General features: G+C 35.9%; 1 protein-coding gene across 1 annotated transcript in view; it reads left to right on the top strand.

Annotated features, from left to right (window-relative positions):
• ARIH1 (ariadne RBR E3 ubiquitin protein ligase 1) overlaps positions 1 to 17,126 on the top strand; it is an 81,505-nt gene that overhangs the window by 41,818 nt on the left and 22,561 nt on the right. Inside the window, exons 2-5 of the mRNA XM_069071236.1 lie at positions 875 to 942; positions 10,454 to 10,598; positions 15,922 to 16,014; positions 16,468 to 16,523. Coding sequence (XP_068927337.1) covers positions 875 to 942; positions 10,454 to 10,598; positions 15,922 to 16,014; positions 16,468 to 16,523 — 362 coding nt within the window. The remainder of the gene's footprint in view (positions 1 to 874; positions 943 to 10,453; positions 10,599 to 15,921; positions 16,015 to 16,467; positions 16,524 to 17,126) is intronic.

Below are 17,126 nucleotides of genomic sequence, written 5' to 3'. Positions count from 1 at the left end.
TGAAAATGGTCTCTTCTTTGTCCCTGTCACTCTTTGCTTATATCATACTTCTTTTTGCCTACATGTTTTATCTGCCCCTTAGGAGAAGGTAGCATCCTTGAGTACTGGGGACAGCCATTTTTATCTTTTGTAAACACTGCTGCTTCTTCCCCATATAAAAAGGTACTTAATAAGTGTTTGTTGCTGTTGTCTTAATACTTTGCTTGTAGCAATAATATATCAGTGTGATTTTACAAGTAAAAGGATCACCTTGAACTTTTTTTTGTTACAGATGTTTCTGAAATAAATTCAGTTGTTTTAACTTGACTTTGATTCACCATAAAAAAAATACAGTGCATTCAAATGCAACTTTTATTAGAACTAAAATTGATGGTGTATGTACATGGAAAATGTTAAACATTCTGATAGAAATGAATAAAAATTTGACTTAACAAGCATTTATTAAGTGCCTTATTAATCTGTTTCAGCTTGTTTTAATTCTACTTGACTTGTAGTAAGAATTTTCCAAGTTGTCAATATCTTCTAGAATCCACTTCAGTCTTTTTTGTATAATAATGCAGCGTTATTTTTTTTCCCTGCTTGATCTTACAATTAAGAGTTTAGGTCCTTGAAAGTAGGGAGTCTTATCTAAATTTTGTATCTCTCGATATCTAGAAAGGAGACAGGTGCACATTTCAGGAAAAGAAAGGGGAAGATGTACTGTTAGGATATTTTTCTCCAGTACTTGATTCATTCATTCAGCAAGCATTTTTTACGTACCTCCTATTTGCCGAGTACTGTGCTAGTCACAAGGGATACAAAGACATTCAGCAAAGAGTTCACTGAATGTCATTGAAATGGTATTACTCTAATGTGACTTCTTTCCCTCCTTTAGAATCCAGCAACTATCACAAGAATACTCCTTAGCCATTTCAATTGGGATAAAGAGAAGCTGATGGAAAGGTAAGATACCACATTGACAGCTTTGTGACTACAAATAAGGGGAAGAGAATATAGGGAAGATCCAAAACCAGATGCTTAAACTGTTGCATGGTGACCCCTATCACTTCTTTAAAAATTGGGAACCATTGGAGAGGCAGAAGCTCAGAGTCCAAGGGGACCTTAAAATCCTTCGACTAGAACCCTTATCAGACTGGTAATCTACAGCATCCTCAATAAGTGGTCATCCTTTCTCTTTTTGAAGACCCCCTCATGATGAGGAACCATTTTCTCCATTCTCCCCCTCAATTTAAATCACTTATTTTTGATAGACTTGTTCTAAATTTGAAAATTTTTTTGCCCGTAAGGTTCAATCTACTTTACTAACCCCTCATTATTTTCTCTGGAGAAAAGTCAGGGCTGTTCTGCATGGGTTTAACCCACCAAATTGTGCTAATGGCTGCATGTAAAAGATTTGGCTGGAATTCTTTCCTCTCCAAAGTGTTTGAAATAAAGAGGCACCCTTGCTTAGCTCCCAAAGGGAAATGAGAATTGCTCTTCATGCTCCTCTGACTAGGAAGAGCTAGTTCAAGCTGTTTTGCTATGAAAAATTGGGTTAGGTGCTTTAAAAAATAATTTTGTTTTTAACTCAAGAGCTGTCTTACCTGCCTTGAAAAACAGGCCCCCTGTGGTGAAAAAAACCTTTTTTGCTGTTGTAACACACTAGAATCTACTTGTCTTTGTGCAGGTGATCTATCCATAACTGAGAACCATAGTTACTGTAAAAAAGAAAATTCTTTGTGCCCACAGGGCCATCATTTTAAAACCAACAGATGTTTTGGGGGAAGTCTCCCATGACTTTGCAGTGGATTCCAGTAGTTTGCAGGTGGTGATGAGATATTGTTCATAGGCTCAGGAAGTGTCAAAAAAGGAATCTTGGTCAGTTCTTTTTTATTTAAGCATTTCTTTTGAGTTTGTTAACTTGTAAAGCACTACCCACCCCCCTTGTTACTGTAGCTATTCTTAGCAGCTAGTTTGCCATAGTAGAAACTTAACGTGACAGCAACAATTGCTACTGATGCTTAAGGGAATACCAATAAAGCATGGTCTGGCTTTTATTCAGTGAGTCTTCTCAAAGTTCTTCACTTAGGACATGATGATCCCATTTCGTCTGAGTTCTTATATCGTGCATGACCAGATTTATAAATGTTGCTTCAGATGACACTTGTCTATCCCTTGTTCTCTGGTTTTGTCAGTTGATAAGCTCCTACGTGTACTGCACGTCTCTTAATTATTCAGAGGGAAATAGGAACACGGTATATTTTTTAAGGAAAAAAAATCTTTAGGAAATAATGAGAGACTTAATCATGACTATATAGAATTTGTAAAATAAATTTTATAAAATGGATGAGTTTGAGGTGTTTTTTTTGTTTTGTTTTGTTTTTTTCAATTAAATCTTTTGGTATAATTTACACGGACAAGTTCAGTTTTTGATTGTTGTTCTTTTTAAGCAGTGGCTTACATGACTTAGGAACATTTTGATTCCATGAGACTAAATACATTGTGCCCTGTCCAATCTATTTCAGAATAGATCCTTAATTTTGGATACTGATTGGAAGGAAATGCAGACAACTAAGACAACTTTGAAAGTTGCATGTTGAGCTTATTTTGTATTCTCCAAAGGAAAACAAATTGTACATATGTGATTTGTGATTTTATGTAGAGTATTCTTTCTATTCCACTTTGTAATTAGAATTGTTCGTTTTATTCCATTTTTTTTTCCTAATTGTAGGACTGGGGCATAGCATTGGATATGGGACCTTCAGCAAAAGTACTGATAGTGTAGAGAAAGGCTATAGAACACTGCTGTAGATTTCTTTGTAGGGCAGTGGGATTAGGTACTAGAGAATGTGTTGGGGAGGGGTGTGTGTGATAGATACAAACTCTTAGAAAAGGTGGGTTTCCAACATGTGGAAAAGAGCATATTGTGTGGCCTGTTAGAGGAAGCTTGTGTTGACTCATTCAGCTTGCAGTTCGCCAAACTTCCCAGAGATTTTTCAACAAAACTGCTGTTATCTAGCTATTCACCCTCACCCCTCTTACTGGTTTGCATTTGGGACATTGATTTTTTTTTTTTCCCAACCATCGTGTTATATTTAACATTTTTCTGCATTAAATTTTATCTTGTTTGATTCAGTATGTTTTGTATCCTGGCAAGATCTTTTTAAATCCAGGCTCTAATGCAATGTGCTAGCTATCTCCTCCACATCCTACCATGTATAAATTTCATGAGCATTTTACAAATCTATGCCATTACCCATGTCACTAATAAAAATGTTTAGTACAGGGGACTGATCACTTCCAAGTTGATACCAAAACATTGAATTACCACACTTGGGTTTGACTGTGGGAACTAGTTCTTGGATCCATCTGATTGCACTTTGTTCTTGCACACATCTTTCTATCTTTCCCACATTAGCTCTAGAAGCTTTGTCACTTGCTTTGCTAAAATCTCAGTGAGCTATAAATGCATTCCCTCTGATCTACCAGTTTACTAATCCCATCTTATCTGAAATGACCTGTGGATGAATCCCTGCAGGCTCTGGGATATTTACAGTCATCTCTTCAGTAATATGCTGTAATTTTATCAGTAATTGAAAAATGGTCAGTTTAGAAATCCAACTCTCATTCTTGATTAAAAAAAATAATGTCACTTCTCATCAATATTTTTATGCTTCTGATCCATGTATTTGTTTTAGCGAGAGTTTTTTTAAGTCCCACATTTGTAAAAGATAAATTTTGGGGAACTATAGGATTCCAAGAATTCCAAAGAATTGTGGAGTCCTGCTTGAGGACAAAATTGAAGTATATTTTTGTGTGCATAGCATTTTTAGGCAATTTTAGGTTTAATGACAATTACCCTTCAATAATTTTAGTGCTGTATAGGGAGTAAGTGCTCCCAATGTTCAAAACCCTCTACAAAATACTTTCCTTAAAAAATTTATCATTTGTTAAGAGAAAGGAGGGATGTGCCCTTTAACTTTGGTAATATAGTATTAATACTGACCAATTGTTCTTGGCCATAGTTTTGTTGCCTCTCATTGTTGACTTTGTCATTGTAATTAGCTTTTGTATTTGCTTTTTCCGTATCATTTCATAAAAATGTCACCATTTTCTCTGAATTCTTCATTATGATGCTTCAGCCATCCTCTAATTGTTGAGCACATTTTTGTCTGTTATTTCTATTATCAAAAATAATGTCGCTGTGTGTGTATAAAATAGGGGAAGGGGATGTGTTGCCATGAGTAATCTCTCTCTAGACCAGACAGTACAATTTAGTAATTTTTCTTACAATTCCAAATTGTTTTCCAGAACAGTGGAACCAGTTCACAGCTCTACTAATAATGCATTTGTGTGTCTGGTTTTCCTATAGCACACCTCCTCCTATGAGTTTTCACGTTTTTTATATATTTGCTAATTTGATGGGTATTAGGTAAAATCATCAAGTTGTTTTATTTGTATTCCTCTGAGCCTTGGTGAATTTGAACAGTTTTTAATAGGATTGCTGATAGTTCATGTCCTTAGACCACTTGTCTATCAATAAGGGACAATTAACCCTACAGATTTGATGGCAGGTTTTTAAGAGATGTTTTAAGAGGTATATATCTCATCTCTTCTAGCTTAATCAGTTATCTGTTGTTCTGTCCACACCAAGCATAGTAGTTCTTTATTCTTAGAATTTGTGGACATCTGTACTTCATTGTTCCTGATCTTCTTACAGGATAGATAGTACTCTTTCTTGTCTTTGCGTCTTTCAACTGTGGATGTCTGTATCTAGTAGTAGGTGCTTAGGTTTTGAATATTAGAAAACATTTAGTCTAACTTCTTCAGTTTACAAATTAGGAAATGGATCTTATGGGTAACTAACTTGTGCAAGCAACATAGCTGGTGAATTGCAGAGCTTAGTGGGCCTCTGGGTCTACTCTGCAAATAAAATCAGATTTTATTTAGGTGGTCAGCAACTTGAACTTTTTTTTGGTGTGAAAGTAATGTTATTCTAGTTATTCATACTTAAATTTTACAACCTTTTTTTTTTTTTTAATGGATATTAGTTAACTATCTAAAAGAAACTTCTGGTGGTGTTCCAGGAGCTCCATAGGCTCAGATTCACTTGGGGAGTCATTTGCATTCTTTTCAAAATGTTGTTGGTACCTTTTGTTTTTATACCATAATTATTTCTCATTATGACCCCTCCTCCAGTTGAATTCTAAAGCAAAACCAACCAACTTGTCGAGACTTGCAGCATTATGTGTTAGTGTTCAGAAAGATTTGACCTAAGTAAAAAATTAAATTTGTCATTACAACTTCTTACCTGGCTTTACAATTTAATATTCAGTTATGTCCTGCTGCAATCATTTGCTTTCTACAATTAGACCTGGAATTAAAAGATTTTGACATGTTTCAATTTTTCATCATGAAAACACACTTATTATTAACACATTGACTCTTAAATATACCTTTGAACATCCTACTTTTTACAAGTCCAACCTTGTTTATAGCCCTGGGATTTTCAGTAATCCTTAGATACATTGAGTTCCCAGACCTTTGAAGCATGTTTACTTCCATCTCTTGGATAAATTTATTATTGTTTTTGTTTTTGAGACTGTGTCTATGCCAAAAAGAGACCAAAGGAAAGAATGTGTACAAAAATATGGTAGTTTTTCGTGACCCGAATAGAAGGGAGGAGACGTCAAGTGTGGGGAATGGCTGAACTGATTTTGATGTAGGAATGTAATAGAGTATTTTATTCAATAAGAAATGGTGGGTGTTTTCCCTGTAAATTTGTAATGAACACTGGGGCAGAGTGAAGTATAAGCAGAGGTGCAGAAATTGTTTATATGGTAACACCAACATTGTAAAGACAACTTTGAGAGACTTTAAGAACTCAGATCAATACATTAACTCCCATGGACCAATGATAAAGCATGTTATCTCCTAACAAAAGGGATAATTGACTCAAGGTGTCCAGTTTAGATGTTGCAAATTTTAAAATTTATTTTTCACGACTGTGCTTTTTGTTACAAAATGATGTTTTTCTTTATGCTGGAGGGAGAGGGGGAGCCAAGGATAGTCCTGCCCAGAAAGAGTGTTGTTGAAGTGATTTTTTTTTTTAATGCACAGAAGAGAGCAGAAAGTTCAGAAAGGAAAAATACAGGCAATTCAGAGGCAACTTTGAAAGTAACATATTGAATTTATTATATACTTTTAAAAACACTTTGTTTATAACATTCACAGTTTCGCTATAGTCTCCTTTCTCATCTACTTTGGACATGGAATGTTTTGTTTTTCCCAGCTTACTTTGTAATGTGCTGTTTTTTCTTTCTCCCCAAAACTGCGCTTCATATTTCCCAGGTATTCTTATAGTGTAGGAAATCTTTCTCTTCTCTGTAACTCTTTTTCCTAGTTGAAATTATCAGGATCTGAGTCTTGTGTATACGAATTTGGGTTCTAGTGGTTTATTAAGCCACCTATTTTGCTTGTTTCCCTTAAGTACCTTATGTTAATTTTTTATGTAGATTTACCCTCTCAAAATTTAAAATAATCTTTTTTAAAACACTCTAGGAGACTCTCATCACCCTGGACATTGATGAGGAAGAAGAGGAGGAATTTTATCACCAATAACCAAACTGAATTAATTTTTTTTTTAAGTAGGAAAACTGCAAAAGCAGTTTTAACATTGCTCATTTGGAAGGTATTTTGAAATCCATTGAAAGCTATTTATTCAGGTCCTTTTTATCTTGGTATAGATTTTTTTTATTTGATATTTTCTGCTTTTCATACTACTAACCTTTATGGATTTTTGTCCACCTACTTTTCCTATAGAGCTCTCCTTTGGTTGATGGTTTTTTTTGGGGGGGGGGGTTGATTTTTTTTTTTAACCCTGAGATCGAGCTGCCTTTTAATGCATAGATTGCTGATCTTCAGTAATTTACATCATAACTTAGAACTTAGGCTTCTCTCTGTTATGTTCTTTTGCTCCTAAGTTGACAAAAGGGAGTTTTTAGTGATTATTTCAGTTATAAATGATCTCACTGGTGTTTATTTTCAGTTCTATGAATGCTTAGTGTACCTACTTTAATTTTGTCATTTTGTCTAGTCCTTTTGGGATAGTTTGATTTTTGTAATTGCAGTTGATTAATAGAAACCTCTTATGGTGGGGGGGGGCATTTCTTCTCGTTAGTCCTTTTTTTTTTTTTTTTTCTTAAGCAGTCAGGGTTAAGTAACTTGCGCAAGGTTACACGGCCAGGTGTTTCTGGGTGTGTGCTAAGTGTCTGAGCCCGGGATTCGATCTCCAGGTCGTACTGACACTGGAGCCGGTGCTCTTACTCGCTGTGCTACCTGGCTGCCCCTAGTCCAAGAACTTTTGATACTTGTTTGATTCTAAGTAATACATATCCCATTTGTGTGCTTCTAATTCTTTACTGTTGTTGAGAGGAGTTGCTGTTACAAACTTTTTCTGAGACCTGCTGAACATTGTTAAATCTTTCATAAAAAGCATTCGCTTTCTAACCTGAAACATTGAAGAGTGAAACAATCAAGATGATTCATATCAGCATTTGGGCTCTTCCTTGGGAAGGTTCTTTCGGACCTTTTTATTCCTAGGTTTATATGTAAATGGAATCTTTATTGTCATTACAAACTTTTTCTTGCAATAATAGTTCCCATTAACTGGTGACCAAAGTCCTCCTTGTCTCTAGTCACCAGTGCCCTCAAAGTCAACCCTTCCAGCTGCTTTTTAAAGTGCCTCCTGGGTGGTAGGTGTTGCAAAAAAAGCCACCTGTCTGAAACAACTGGATCTAGTTACAAAGCAAAATCGACCTTTTTGGGGAAGAAAAGCTGTAACTTGTTATCTGAGAAGAGTCTACAGTGACTGCTTTGGTTTGAGTTTGGTATTTTATTTTTATGGCAGCTAGGTGGTACAGTGAATACTGTGCTGTGCTTATAGTCAGGAAAACTCATTTTCCTGTATTCACAACTGGCCTGCAGCACCTGTTAGCTGTGACCCTGACCAAGTCACTTAACCTTGTTTACCTTAGTTCTTCTTCTATAAAATATCTAGAGAAGGAAATGGTAAGCTACTCCAGTAACTTTGCCAAGGGAACCCCAAATGGGATCATGAAGAGGCAGGCATGACTGAAATGGCCAGACAACATTCGATTTTTCCATTGCTGTTCAGAAATATCTCTAACATTGTATTGATCAAGTTTTACTATGAAATAATTCTATTTACCATTCAGTTTTTAAGAAAGCATTTTACTTCTACATTTGTTTTTAAGGTAACTTAGTATGCTTTTTAATACCAGTCATTTCCAAATCATTTTCCTTCCCACCTTTGAGCTTCTCTCTGTGTAGCAACAAAAAGCTGATGAGTAAAATCAACCACAAGGCAGCAGTCTTGTCTTAACAGCATTCTACACAAATAGTCTGCCCCTCACTTCTCCAATAAAAAGAGAGGAGGGTACAGTTCTTCATCCCTTCTTCCTGGTGCAAGATTGGTCAGTAAGATTATAAGGCATTTGGCTTCTTCATGGCATTTCTCACTCATCCACGGTGTTGACACTGGTTTTAGGTGGGTATCTCAATTTTCTCTGGACCAAAGTGTCCCTGGCTGAGTATTACCTGCCCTGCAAAATTTTAAGCTCCTTGAGTGCGAGGGACTGTATTTGTATTCACATTGCTTGGTAAGTTGCAGCTTAGAGACAGTTTTGTATAGATGATATTACCACTATAATATAGTATTTGGAAGGTTAAAGTGATCTCCACAGCCATGTCAAAAATGTCTTAACAGCTAAGTCATTTCAAAATGTTTTCTTTCCAATCCTGCCCATTGTTATAGTTAAATTATTAAAAATTAGAAAATAAGCTTTAGTTTATGATCAAAAATAATTTACTAACAGCAGTCCCTGTTGATTGTGACTTAAAGAATAGCCTCTGCTTTTAGGCCTTTTTAGTTTTTTTAGAGTAAAGTGGAAGAAGATGAGAAATTAAAATTTTGGCCCCAAGAAAGGCCATTTGAAGAAATAGAATAGGCAGATATATGTGACGGTTGTAACTTTTGGTGTGGAGAGGCCTTGCTTTTTATTCATTTAAATCTGATTAAACATTTTACTCTAAAAATGAATATTCTTGATCCTTTCATTATAACATCCTTAGGCAATACAACAATCATAGAGACAGGGGGCTGTAAAGGACCTTAAAAGTCCTCCAGGCCAGCCCCATTTTACAGACAGGCACCTGAGGCCAAGAAGGGCTATATGACTTGCTGAGGATCACAGATGACACTTAAACCAGGGTCCTCTTGTCTCCAGATTTGAAGCCCTTTTGAAACTCATTTGTTATTTCAGTATATACAAGTTAGGGCTAAGGAAGATTCCTACAATATAGTGGTTGGGAGACATCAGACTCTGCTGTAGCTTGCCTTCCTTCTCCTCTATACTGTCCAGCATGATTCTTCTATGTCCCTCTACTCCTTACATGTCCAGGCCTTTCTACAGATTGTTCATAAGAGATTTATCTAACCCTTTAGAGACCTTCATCTTTGTTTTTTTTTTTTTTTAACATCTTGGGGAAGAGGGAGTAGTAGTGCCATACTTGGAGCTCTCCATCTATTTTTACTCAGTCTCAACTTTTAACCTATGTACTTTTCCCTTTAGATGTCTGTCTTGATAATGTTATTCACTTTATGCAAGTTGTCTTTGTTTATGTACAGTTTGTGTACTGCACATAAACTTTCCAGAATCATGGACACAGATCTAATGGTTAATATTCATAAAGCACTTAGCATAGTGTACAGCACATAGTAGGCCCTTTTTAAATGCTTATCCTCTTCCCAGGTGCCTATACAATTTGTAGTCAACAATTTCCAGAATTTTTGCTGAAGATAGAATCTTTTTAAAATTAAAGTTTTTTTCCCAAATATAATTTATGTATGAATAAGTGAATAACTTCAAATATGCTTTTAAGAAAATCATTGATTATTCACTATAAAAAATCTGGACAACATTATTCATGAGTATCATTGAAATAAATGTGAACCACTTTACACAAGTATGTCTAAAATTGCTGAATTTCACTTTTTTGGAATCACATCTGTAGGATATGATTTGATTTTTAATTTAATGATTTGGGCCAGCCTATTAAGAGAATATCATAATTGAAATAATTTAACATATTTGTGGTTTGTCAGTACAGTTGTCTAAAGGCAACTATGATAGGTGTCCTTTATTGTTCTTATAGGTTTATTTTAATAAAATCTTAGTGACTTATCACTTCCAAAGACTGGTGTTCCAAAAAGCTTGTATATTGTGTTCCAGATTGGCTTGTCAACCCATTATTCTGTTCGTTCACTACTAGTGTGATGTTTTGGGTCTGTTTTAATTTTTACACATTCTTCCCTGGTTGTGATGTCAGCTTTGAGGAAGTTCTCAATGGGTGATTTTGCCAGGCTCTCATCCCTTCTGTTTAAATAATGCAGGTACTTTGATGGAAACCTGGAGAAGCTCTTTGCTGAGTGTCATGTAATTAATCCAAGTAAAAAGTCTCGAACACGCCAGATGAATACACGGTCATCAGCCCAGGATATGCCTTGTCAGATCTGCTACTTGAACTACCCTAACTCAGTAAGTATTTGTTTAGTCGTGTGGGAGCCCTGACCCCCCGGGAGCTTGTGCAGCACTGTATCTGAGAAGAGTGGCAGACCATAAAGCAAAGCTCAGATTGGCTTGGCTTGACCGTCACTGAGCAAACTTCTTACAAGCTGCTGCTCCTATGTCTAGCAGGAGAAACTTCCTGACAGGCAGAGCACATGATTCCTTTCCCATTAACTAAAATAGCCTGAATTACTTATTCTTAAATACACACAAATTCCCTTTAATACCAAGCTGTTAAGGAGATTGCTGGGATTCACCACCTGAAAAGGTTTTTTCCTAATTATAGAAATCATTCTAATGTAAAACCACGTGTTAACAACTAAAACAGTCCTTAAAGAGAGAAGAATGCTAAGTATTATATGCCCAGGGAGAAAAAGGCTCAAGAATATTGGTGTTACTTTAATACAATAATGATCTTTCTTACATCTTCTGATAAGTAAGTGGAGGTCCAAAATCTTAGAACTTCTATGACTTAGAAGTTCCTTTGATGTAAATATGGGTGTGGTGGAAAGAGCCCTCTCTAGCCTCTGCGATTTCCTACCTGGTCCTGGGACAGTCACGTAATTTCTCTGTGCCTCAGTTTTCCACCTGTAAAATGAGAAGATTAGACTAGGTACCTTCTGATTATTCTTCTAGCTCTAGAACTGTGGTCTTACTTGGATCATAATGAATTACTGTTCCAAAATAAAGTTAGCTTTAGATTAACAGATGAATTTATCATTTCAGTCCTTTATCCCCATGTTTACTTTGTTGTCTCTTATCACACACCACCCCCCCCCCCAGAAACAACAATAACACGATTCTCTTTTGTTGGGGTTTCTTAGTCATGTTAAATGTTCTTTATAAAAATAATTTTCATTGTCTTATTTTATTCATGTTTCCTATAGTAGCCGTGAAATTGAATCACAGTAGAGTATTACTCTCTTCATAAGAATAATAGATTTAGAGGTGGAAAGGACCTTTGAGGTCATTTAGTCCAACCTCAACAGGGAAAAACATTTATCACTAAACTCTAATTAGAGGTAACAGTGAGAAAAGAAATTATGTGTTCTCTTGACTATAAGTGTATTTTTCTGAAATTTTTTTGTGTGTGTTTTGTTTTGGAGGGGGGAAGGCAAAGCAGTTGGGCAATAAATTGCCCAAGGTCACACATTTAGTTAAGTGTCAAGTGTCTGAGTCCACATTTGAACTCAGGTCCTCCTAACTCTAGGGCCAGTGTTCTTTCACTGTGTCACCTAGCTGTCCCCTGAAATGTTTTAGGAGTTTATCTTGTTAAGTCCCATTTGCAATTAGAAAATGATGCTGAAAAAGAATCTGGTTGGGTCACAAAATACAAATAAAATAATTTCTTTAAGTGAGCCTGCAGAAGTGAGCTCAGACTAGATTTGCTGAGCTAACCAGTAACAGACTAAGGACAAACTTATCCAAAAAACAGGGCATCTTTTTTACCAGCAATAATTTATTTTTTAAAATCACTTATAAGTTTTAGAGTGTTTGTGAATCTGTCATTGGCTAGTGTTTACATTACTAAAAGCATGAATCCTTAAAATGCTGAAATGTGCGGAAAACCTCTGCCTACATTATCATACATGTAAAATTCCTTTTATTTTGCATATTAACTATAAAGTTGGTTTGACAAAGTTAGTCACATGTAGTCTTTAAATAAGAAATTTTCTTGACTTAATGTCCTGATTGTTTTGTGGAGCACAGTTTGGTCTTATTTATACTACTTCCATATTTTATAAAAGTTCTGTAGTTAAGATAAATACTTAAAATGTAAAAATTGGCATTATCAAGGTAAGGAATGAGTAAACCCAGGTATTTTAAAACTTTAAAGCCACTCAAAACCATGCCCTTTAAAAATCACATCAGCTTTAGAAGTCTTGGAACCCATCATGCTATACTGAACCAGACAGAATTCTTTATACTGTGGACTCGAGGGAGTTTATTAGAGTTAGTAGATTTAAAAACCTTACTTTCCCCCCTCAGTTTGTCTTGGGAAAAAAAAAAATTTCAGCATATGTCTGTGTATTATTTCTGTTTTCCAACATATTTTATGGCCTGTATATTGCGAAATTCTTAACATGTTATATAAGTTTGGACTCTTAAATATTCCTCCTAGTATGATAACTGAAAATAAAAACAGGAGCCTGCCTGGTTTAACCCTTTCTCATCTACAATGGGACCCAGAAGTAATGTTTTAGTCAATTCCACGAGTTCATTGAAATATTAATTCTAAAAGAATGCATCTTGAACACACACTGCTTTGTCCCGGTATAGCCCTTTTTTAGTTAGTGGCATTACCTATACAAATTCTTGATCAGTTTGTTTTTTTTAATTTATACCATAGTGTCCTTTAAAAAATTATTAAGGCATCTATAATAAGACTTAGCAATTGATAGCCTTCTACTGTGAACTTGAAACTTTTTTAAACTGGCTAATACCCTTTTTGTGAAGCCTTCAATACTTGCCAATTGCCAAGTAACCTTTTAACTGGAGAAGGCATATTATTATTATATGTCTCATCTACCTTAAGTTGCTAAATTCTAGCAGTCTTTTTGTTGTTGGGGTTTTTTTTTTTCAAGTCTCTTAGCTAGGCAAGGATATCCATATTACAGAAACCCCATAAAACTGAATATGATTCTACAGCCAGGAGAAAGAATTGCTTTACTTGGCAGATGTCGCTTCATTTTTTAGAAACAAAATTACTTCATACTAAAACCATCCTGTAGGCCTTCTCCCCCCTCAAATGTAGAGAGAATGACCCCATTTAATTATTGTTGTTTCCATCCAGGAGTCTTAGGTAAGGGGTTGTATATGGAACCTTTTTAAGATTTTGATGTTTTTTCTTAACTGCCCCTTTCTGCTTATATTCCTTTGTGAGAGCTTGTGTGCTTCCCTATTTCGGATTTGCCTATCCTTGCTTAGTCTGCCCTGTCTATAGTACAGATAGAGCCTAGTTGGTGACAGAAATGATAAAGAGGATCTAGTGACATGATCAAAGGTGTTAGGGAAGCCGGCAAGCTAAGATATTAAACCTGAGATCAGACCATACAAGCCCTAAGTGTAAAGGTGTTGGAGGCAAGGAAGAACAAAGGGAAAGGCCAGGCTTCAGAGGAAGGTGCAGAAAGGACCAGACATGAGGGAGGCCCAGCCCTATCCCAGCACAGAGATAATGCACTCGCTGCCAAGTCATAGGCAGTTACTTAAGTGCTTCCCATGTGCCAGGCTCTGTGCTAAGCATCTGCCGGTGACATCACAGGGGGGAACTGTAGTGCAGCCAGGCAGAGCTTCACTCTCTTCTCCAGAGTGCAGTTTGTTGTGTTTGTCACCAGAAGCAACAGTATAAGGGATTGCAGTATGGCGTAATGAAAAGAGAGCCAGGTCTCAAGTCAGGGAGACCTGGGTTTAAGTCTCACCACCCTGGACAGTACCCCACGCAGCCCTCAAAAATGATAAATTGCAGAGAAGGTACCTGTCAGCCTTGGAGAATCCTCAATGGGAGACTCCCTGTACCAGTGAAGTCCTAGATCTTGTGCTCTCTCACAAAAAGAAAAAAACACATTTTCAATGTTGATAATCTATGAAAAAAAAATTTTTTTAATGAGAGACATTTCTGTTATGAGAGTATTTAGTTCATGGAGGAACCTTGTATAATCACAACTTTATGAATTCTTGCCCTCTGTTCTGTTTACTAGTATAATCTTAGGTAAAAAACTCTTAACCTTTTAAGCTTCGTTTTGCTTGAATAAAGTAGAATTGGGATACCATACCTCACAATGAGATTGATTTGGGGATCAAATGAAATATATGAGGATAATATAGGATCATTGTTAGTACTATGAAACATAGCTATATACATATATATATTAAAGATCATTGGTGAAAGGAGAAGTATTCTCTTGTCCCCATGACAGTTCTTAAAGTAACCCACAAAAATTAAATCATGAACAATTTTTCATTGGTAATTTGGAGATAGAAGCCCCTCTGTATCACTGGGAGTAGTCAGGACCAAATGCTTTGATGTACATTGATATGCAACTATATGTACATACAAATCTATAAATTTTGGGGCAACTAGGTGGCACAACGAATAGAGCACTGTCCCTGGAGTCAGGAGGACCTGAGTTCAAATTTGGCCTCAGACACATAACACTTAGTAGCTGTGTAACCTTGGGCAAGTCACTTAACCCCAATTGCCCTGCCTTCCCCCCCTCCAAAAAGCAAAAAACAAAACAAAATCCCAAATCTATATAATTTTTTTCAGTCTTCTTTACTTTCCACCCCCTACATTATTGTATGATACACAATGATTTTTCCAGATATCTTTATTCTGGGGGTGGGAAGGTGTTGTTGGGTTTTTTGGGTTTTGTTTTTTGATTTGTTTTTGGTGTTTCCTCATATATATTATTTGTCATCGTAAGAAGTCAATCCAACATCAATACCAGCACTCATTTCAGTGAATCCTTTTTTTGTTTCTGAATGTCAGAAGATGATAAAGCTTTCCCTGGAACAGATGAAAGCAAAAGAAACAAAATAATCCCAAATATCATCCATACCATGCTGTTTCCCTCACAGGCTGGTTATAAGGAACAACACAGTTTGAAAACCTTGATGCACTTACTTAAATGTGAGCATTATTGTGGAGATATAATCCTCAGTTATGGAAGAAAAATAAATCAAGATCTTCTAGTTTTGTCTCTAAATAAACATTAAGAAAGATCAGCAATTTAGATTGTCATTTTACCTGTATGGGATAATACTCAACAGGCAAACCTTTCCTTGTTTTTTAGAAGATTATATCATTAACCAGATTTTCATTTTGACATTAACCCAAAATTGGAACTTTAACTACAACGCGTTTTTGAAGTAGTTTTAATTATTGCTCTTTCTTTCATTGTTCTTCTTTACCATACTATTTGATAACTTAAGGCCAGGTATTTAAGTAGGCACCAAATGAGGGTGACACTAATCTTTGTTTAATTTAGCATCTATCTTTGACTTAAAGGATTTTTGTTATTTGGAGATAAGAATTTTTGGGTTTTGCCTTTTGTTCAGTTTATGTGTATACACACACACACACACACACACACACTTGTGTGACAGAATTTGTTTGCCTGTCTAGAGTCTCCCCTCCTCACTAGAAGGTTGTGGACTTGGCCTTTGTATTCTGCTTTGGACAGTACAGGCCCTATAAGGAACATGTAATACAATTTAATATTATCTCAAGTTATATTCTGTGGTGATTTCTAATAAGTCATTTGCTAAAACCCAGTCTTTATTTTTGCTGCAGTATTTCACTGGCCTTGAATGTGGACATAAGTTCTGTATGCAGTGCTGGAGCGAATATTTAACTACCAAAATAATGGAGGAAGGCATGGGACAGGTAAAGAAAAGCTGGTTTATATCTTGAAACTTAAGAGTTAAATAACTTTTGGGTTTTCCCAGGACATGATTCCTGATTATTATAAACAAACTCCCTAAAGAAGTGGTTTTAAAATATGCTAATAAATAACCTGAGAGGGCTTTTTTCTTTGACATCGTTTTTTGTACAGCCTTCTGGTTTCCGTGTGATCCTCACAATTGGGGTGTATTCAGCATATTGGCCTTTTATCTCTTCTTCCCCATTGAGCACCCCCATAAAGTAGGAGAAAGAAATTAAATTTTGTGCCTGCTACTGGTATTAATATTCTGCTTAGTGCTTGGGTGTGCCAGATAATAAAAAGAAGTGAGCAGAAATATTGAACCTTTCTGTTTGTACTCTCCATTATCTTTTAGAAGGATCCAGAGCGTGTAGATAGGAAGATGAATTTTGAATGTATGATTCACTCTTTTTCAGACTATCTCATGTCCTGCTCATGGTTGTGATATCTTAGTGGACGACAGCACAGTTATGTAAGTAATTAAGGTGGATGCCTGTGTGTTTTCTTCTTTGTTCAGACACCAGACTAAATTGGCTTTCTCAGAGCATTGTGTAGTCGCTGAATTTTAAATGTAAAAATATTAATACTTTCTTAATTCCTTTCTAGTGGTGTGGGCCAAAGACATTGCGTTTACTACTTGAAGCACTTCTTGTAGTAAAATGCCCAGTCAGTATTCAGGCAAACTATGGAATGTGATAAGCACCTTTTTATTACTTCCCCATGCTAATGGAGAGAGGGGACACATTGGGTATGTGGATTTCACAAATATCATTTTAGCTATTAGTTTCAATTCTTTTTTTCCCCAAACTTATAAACCAGTAAACGATTAACAAAAGTTTACTCTAAGGTTTCCCACTTTCCTTGTTTCCCATTATTTATCAACACATAGGACATCTGTAAGCCATGTGTAAGGAGGATTCATATCAGTCAATAGGCCTTGTGAATGGTCATCTGTTTTCTGAATATAAATTCTTAATGATTGTGGACTAACTTCCTGTGCCGGCAAAACATTACATTTTTGCATGGCTGTAGTTAGGAAATTCTTTTGTTCAATTGAGCTATAATCTGCTCCTTT

This window comes from Petaurus breviceps, unplaced genomic scaffold (assembly GCF_028583685.1).
Source record: "Petaurus breviceps papuanus isolate PSGF00001 unplaced genomic scaffold, PetGlider_PUasm1.0 90825, whole genome shotgun sequence".
Lineage (NCBI taxonomy): Eukaryota > Metazoa > Chordata > Mammalia > Diprotodontia > Petauridae > Petaurus > Petaurus breviceps.
This window is presented reverse-complemented; position numbering and strand designations above follow the sequence as displayed.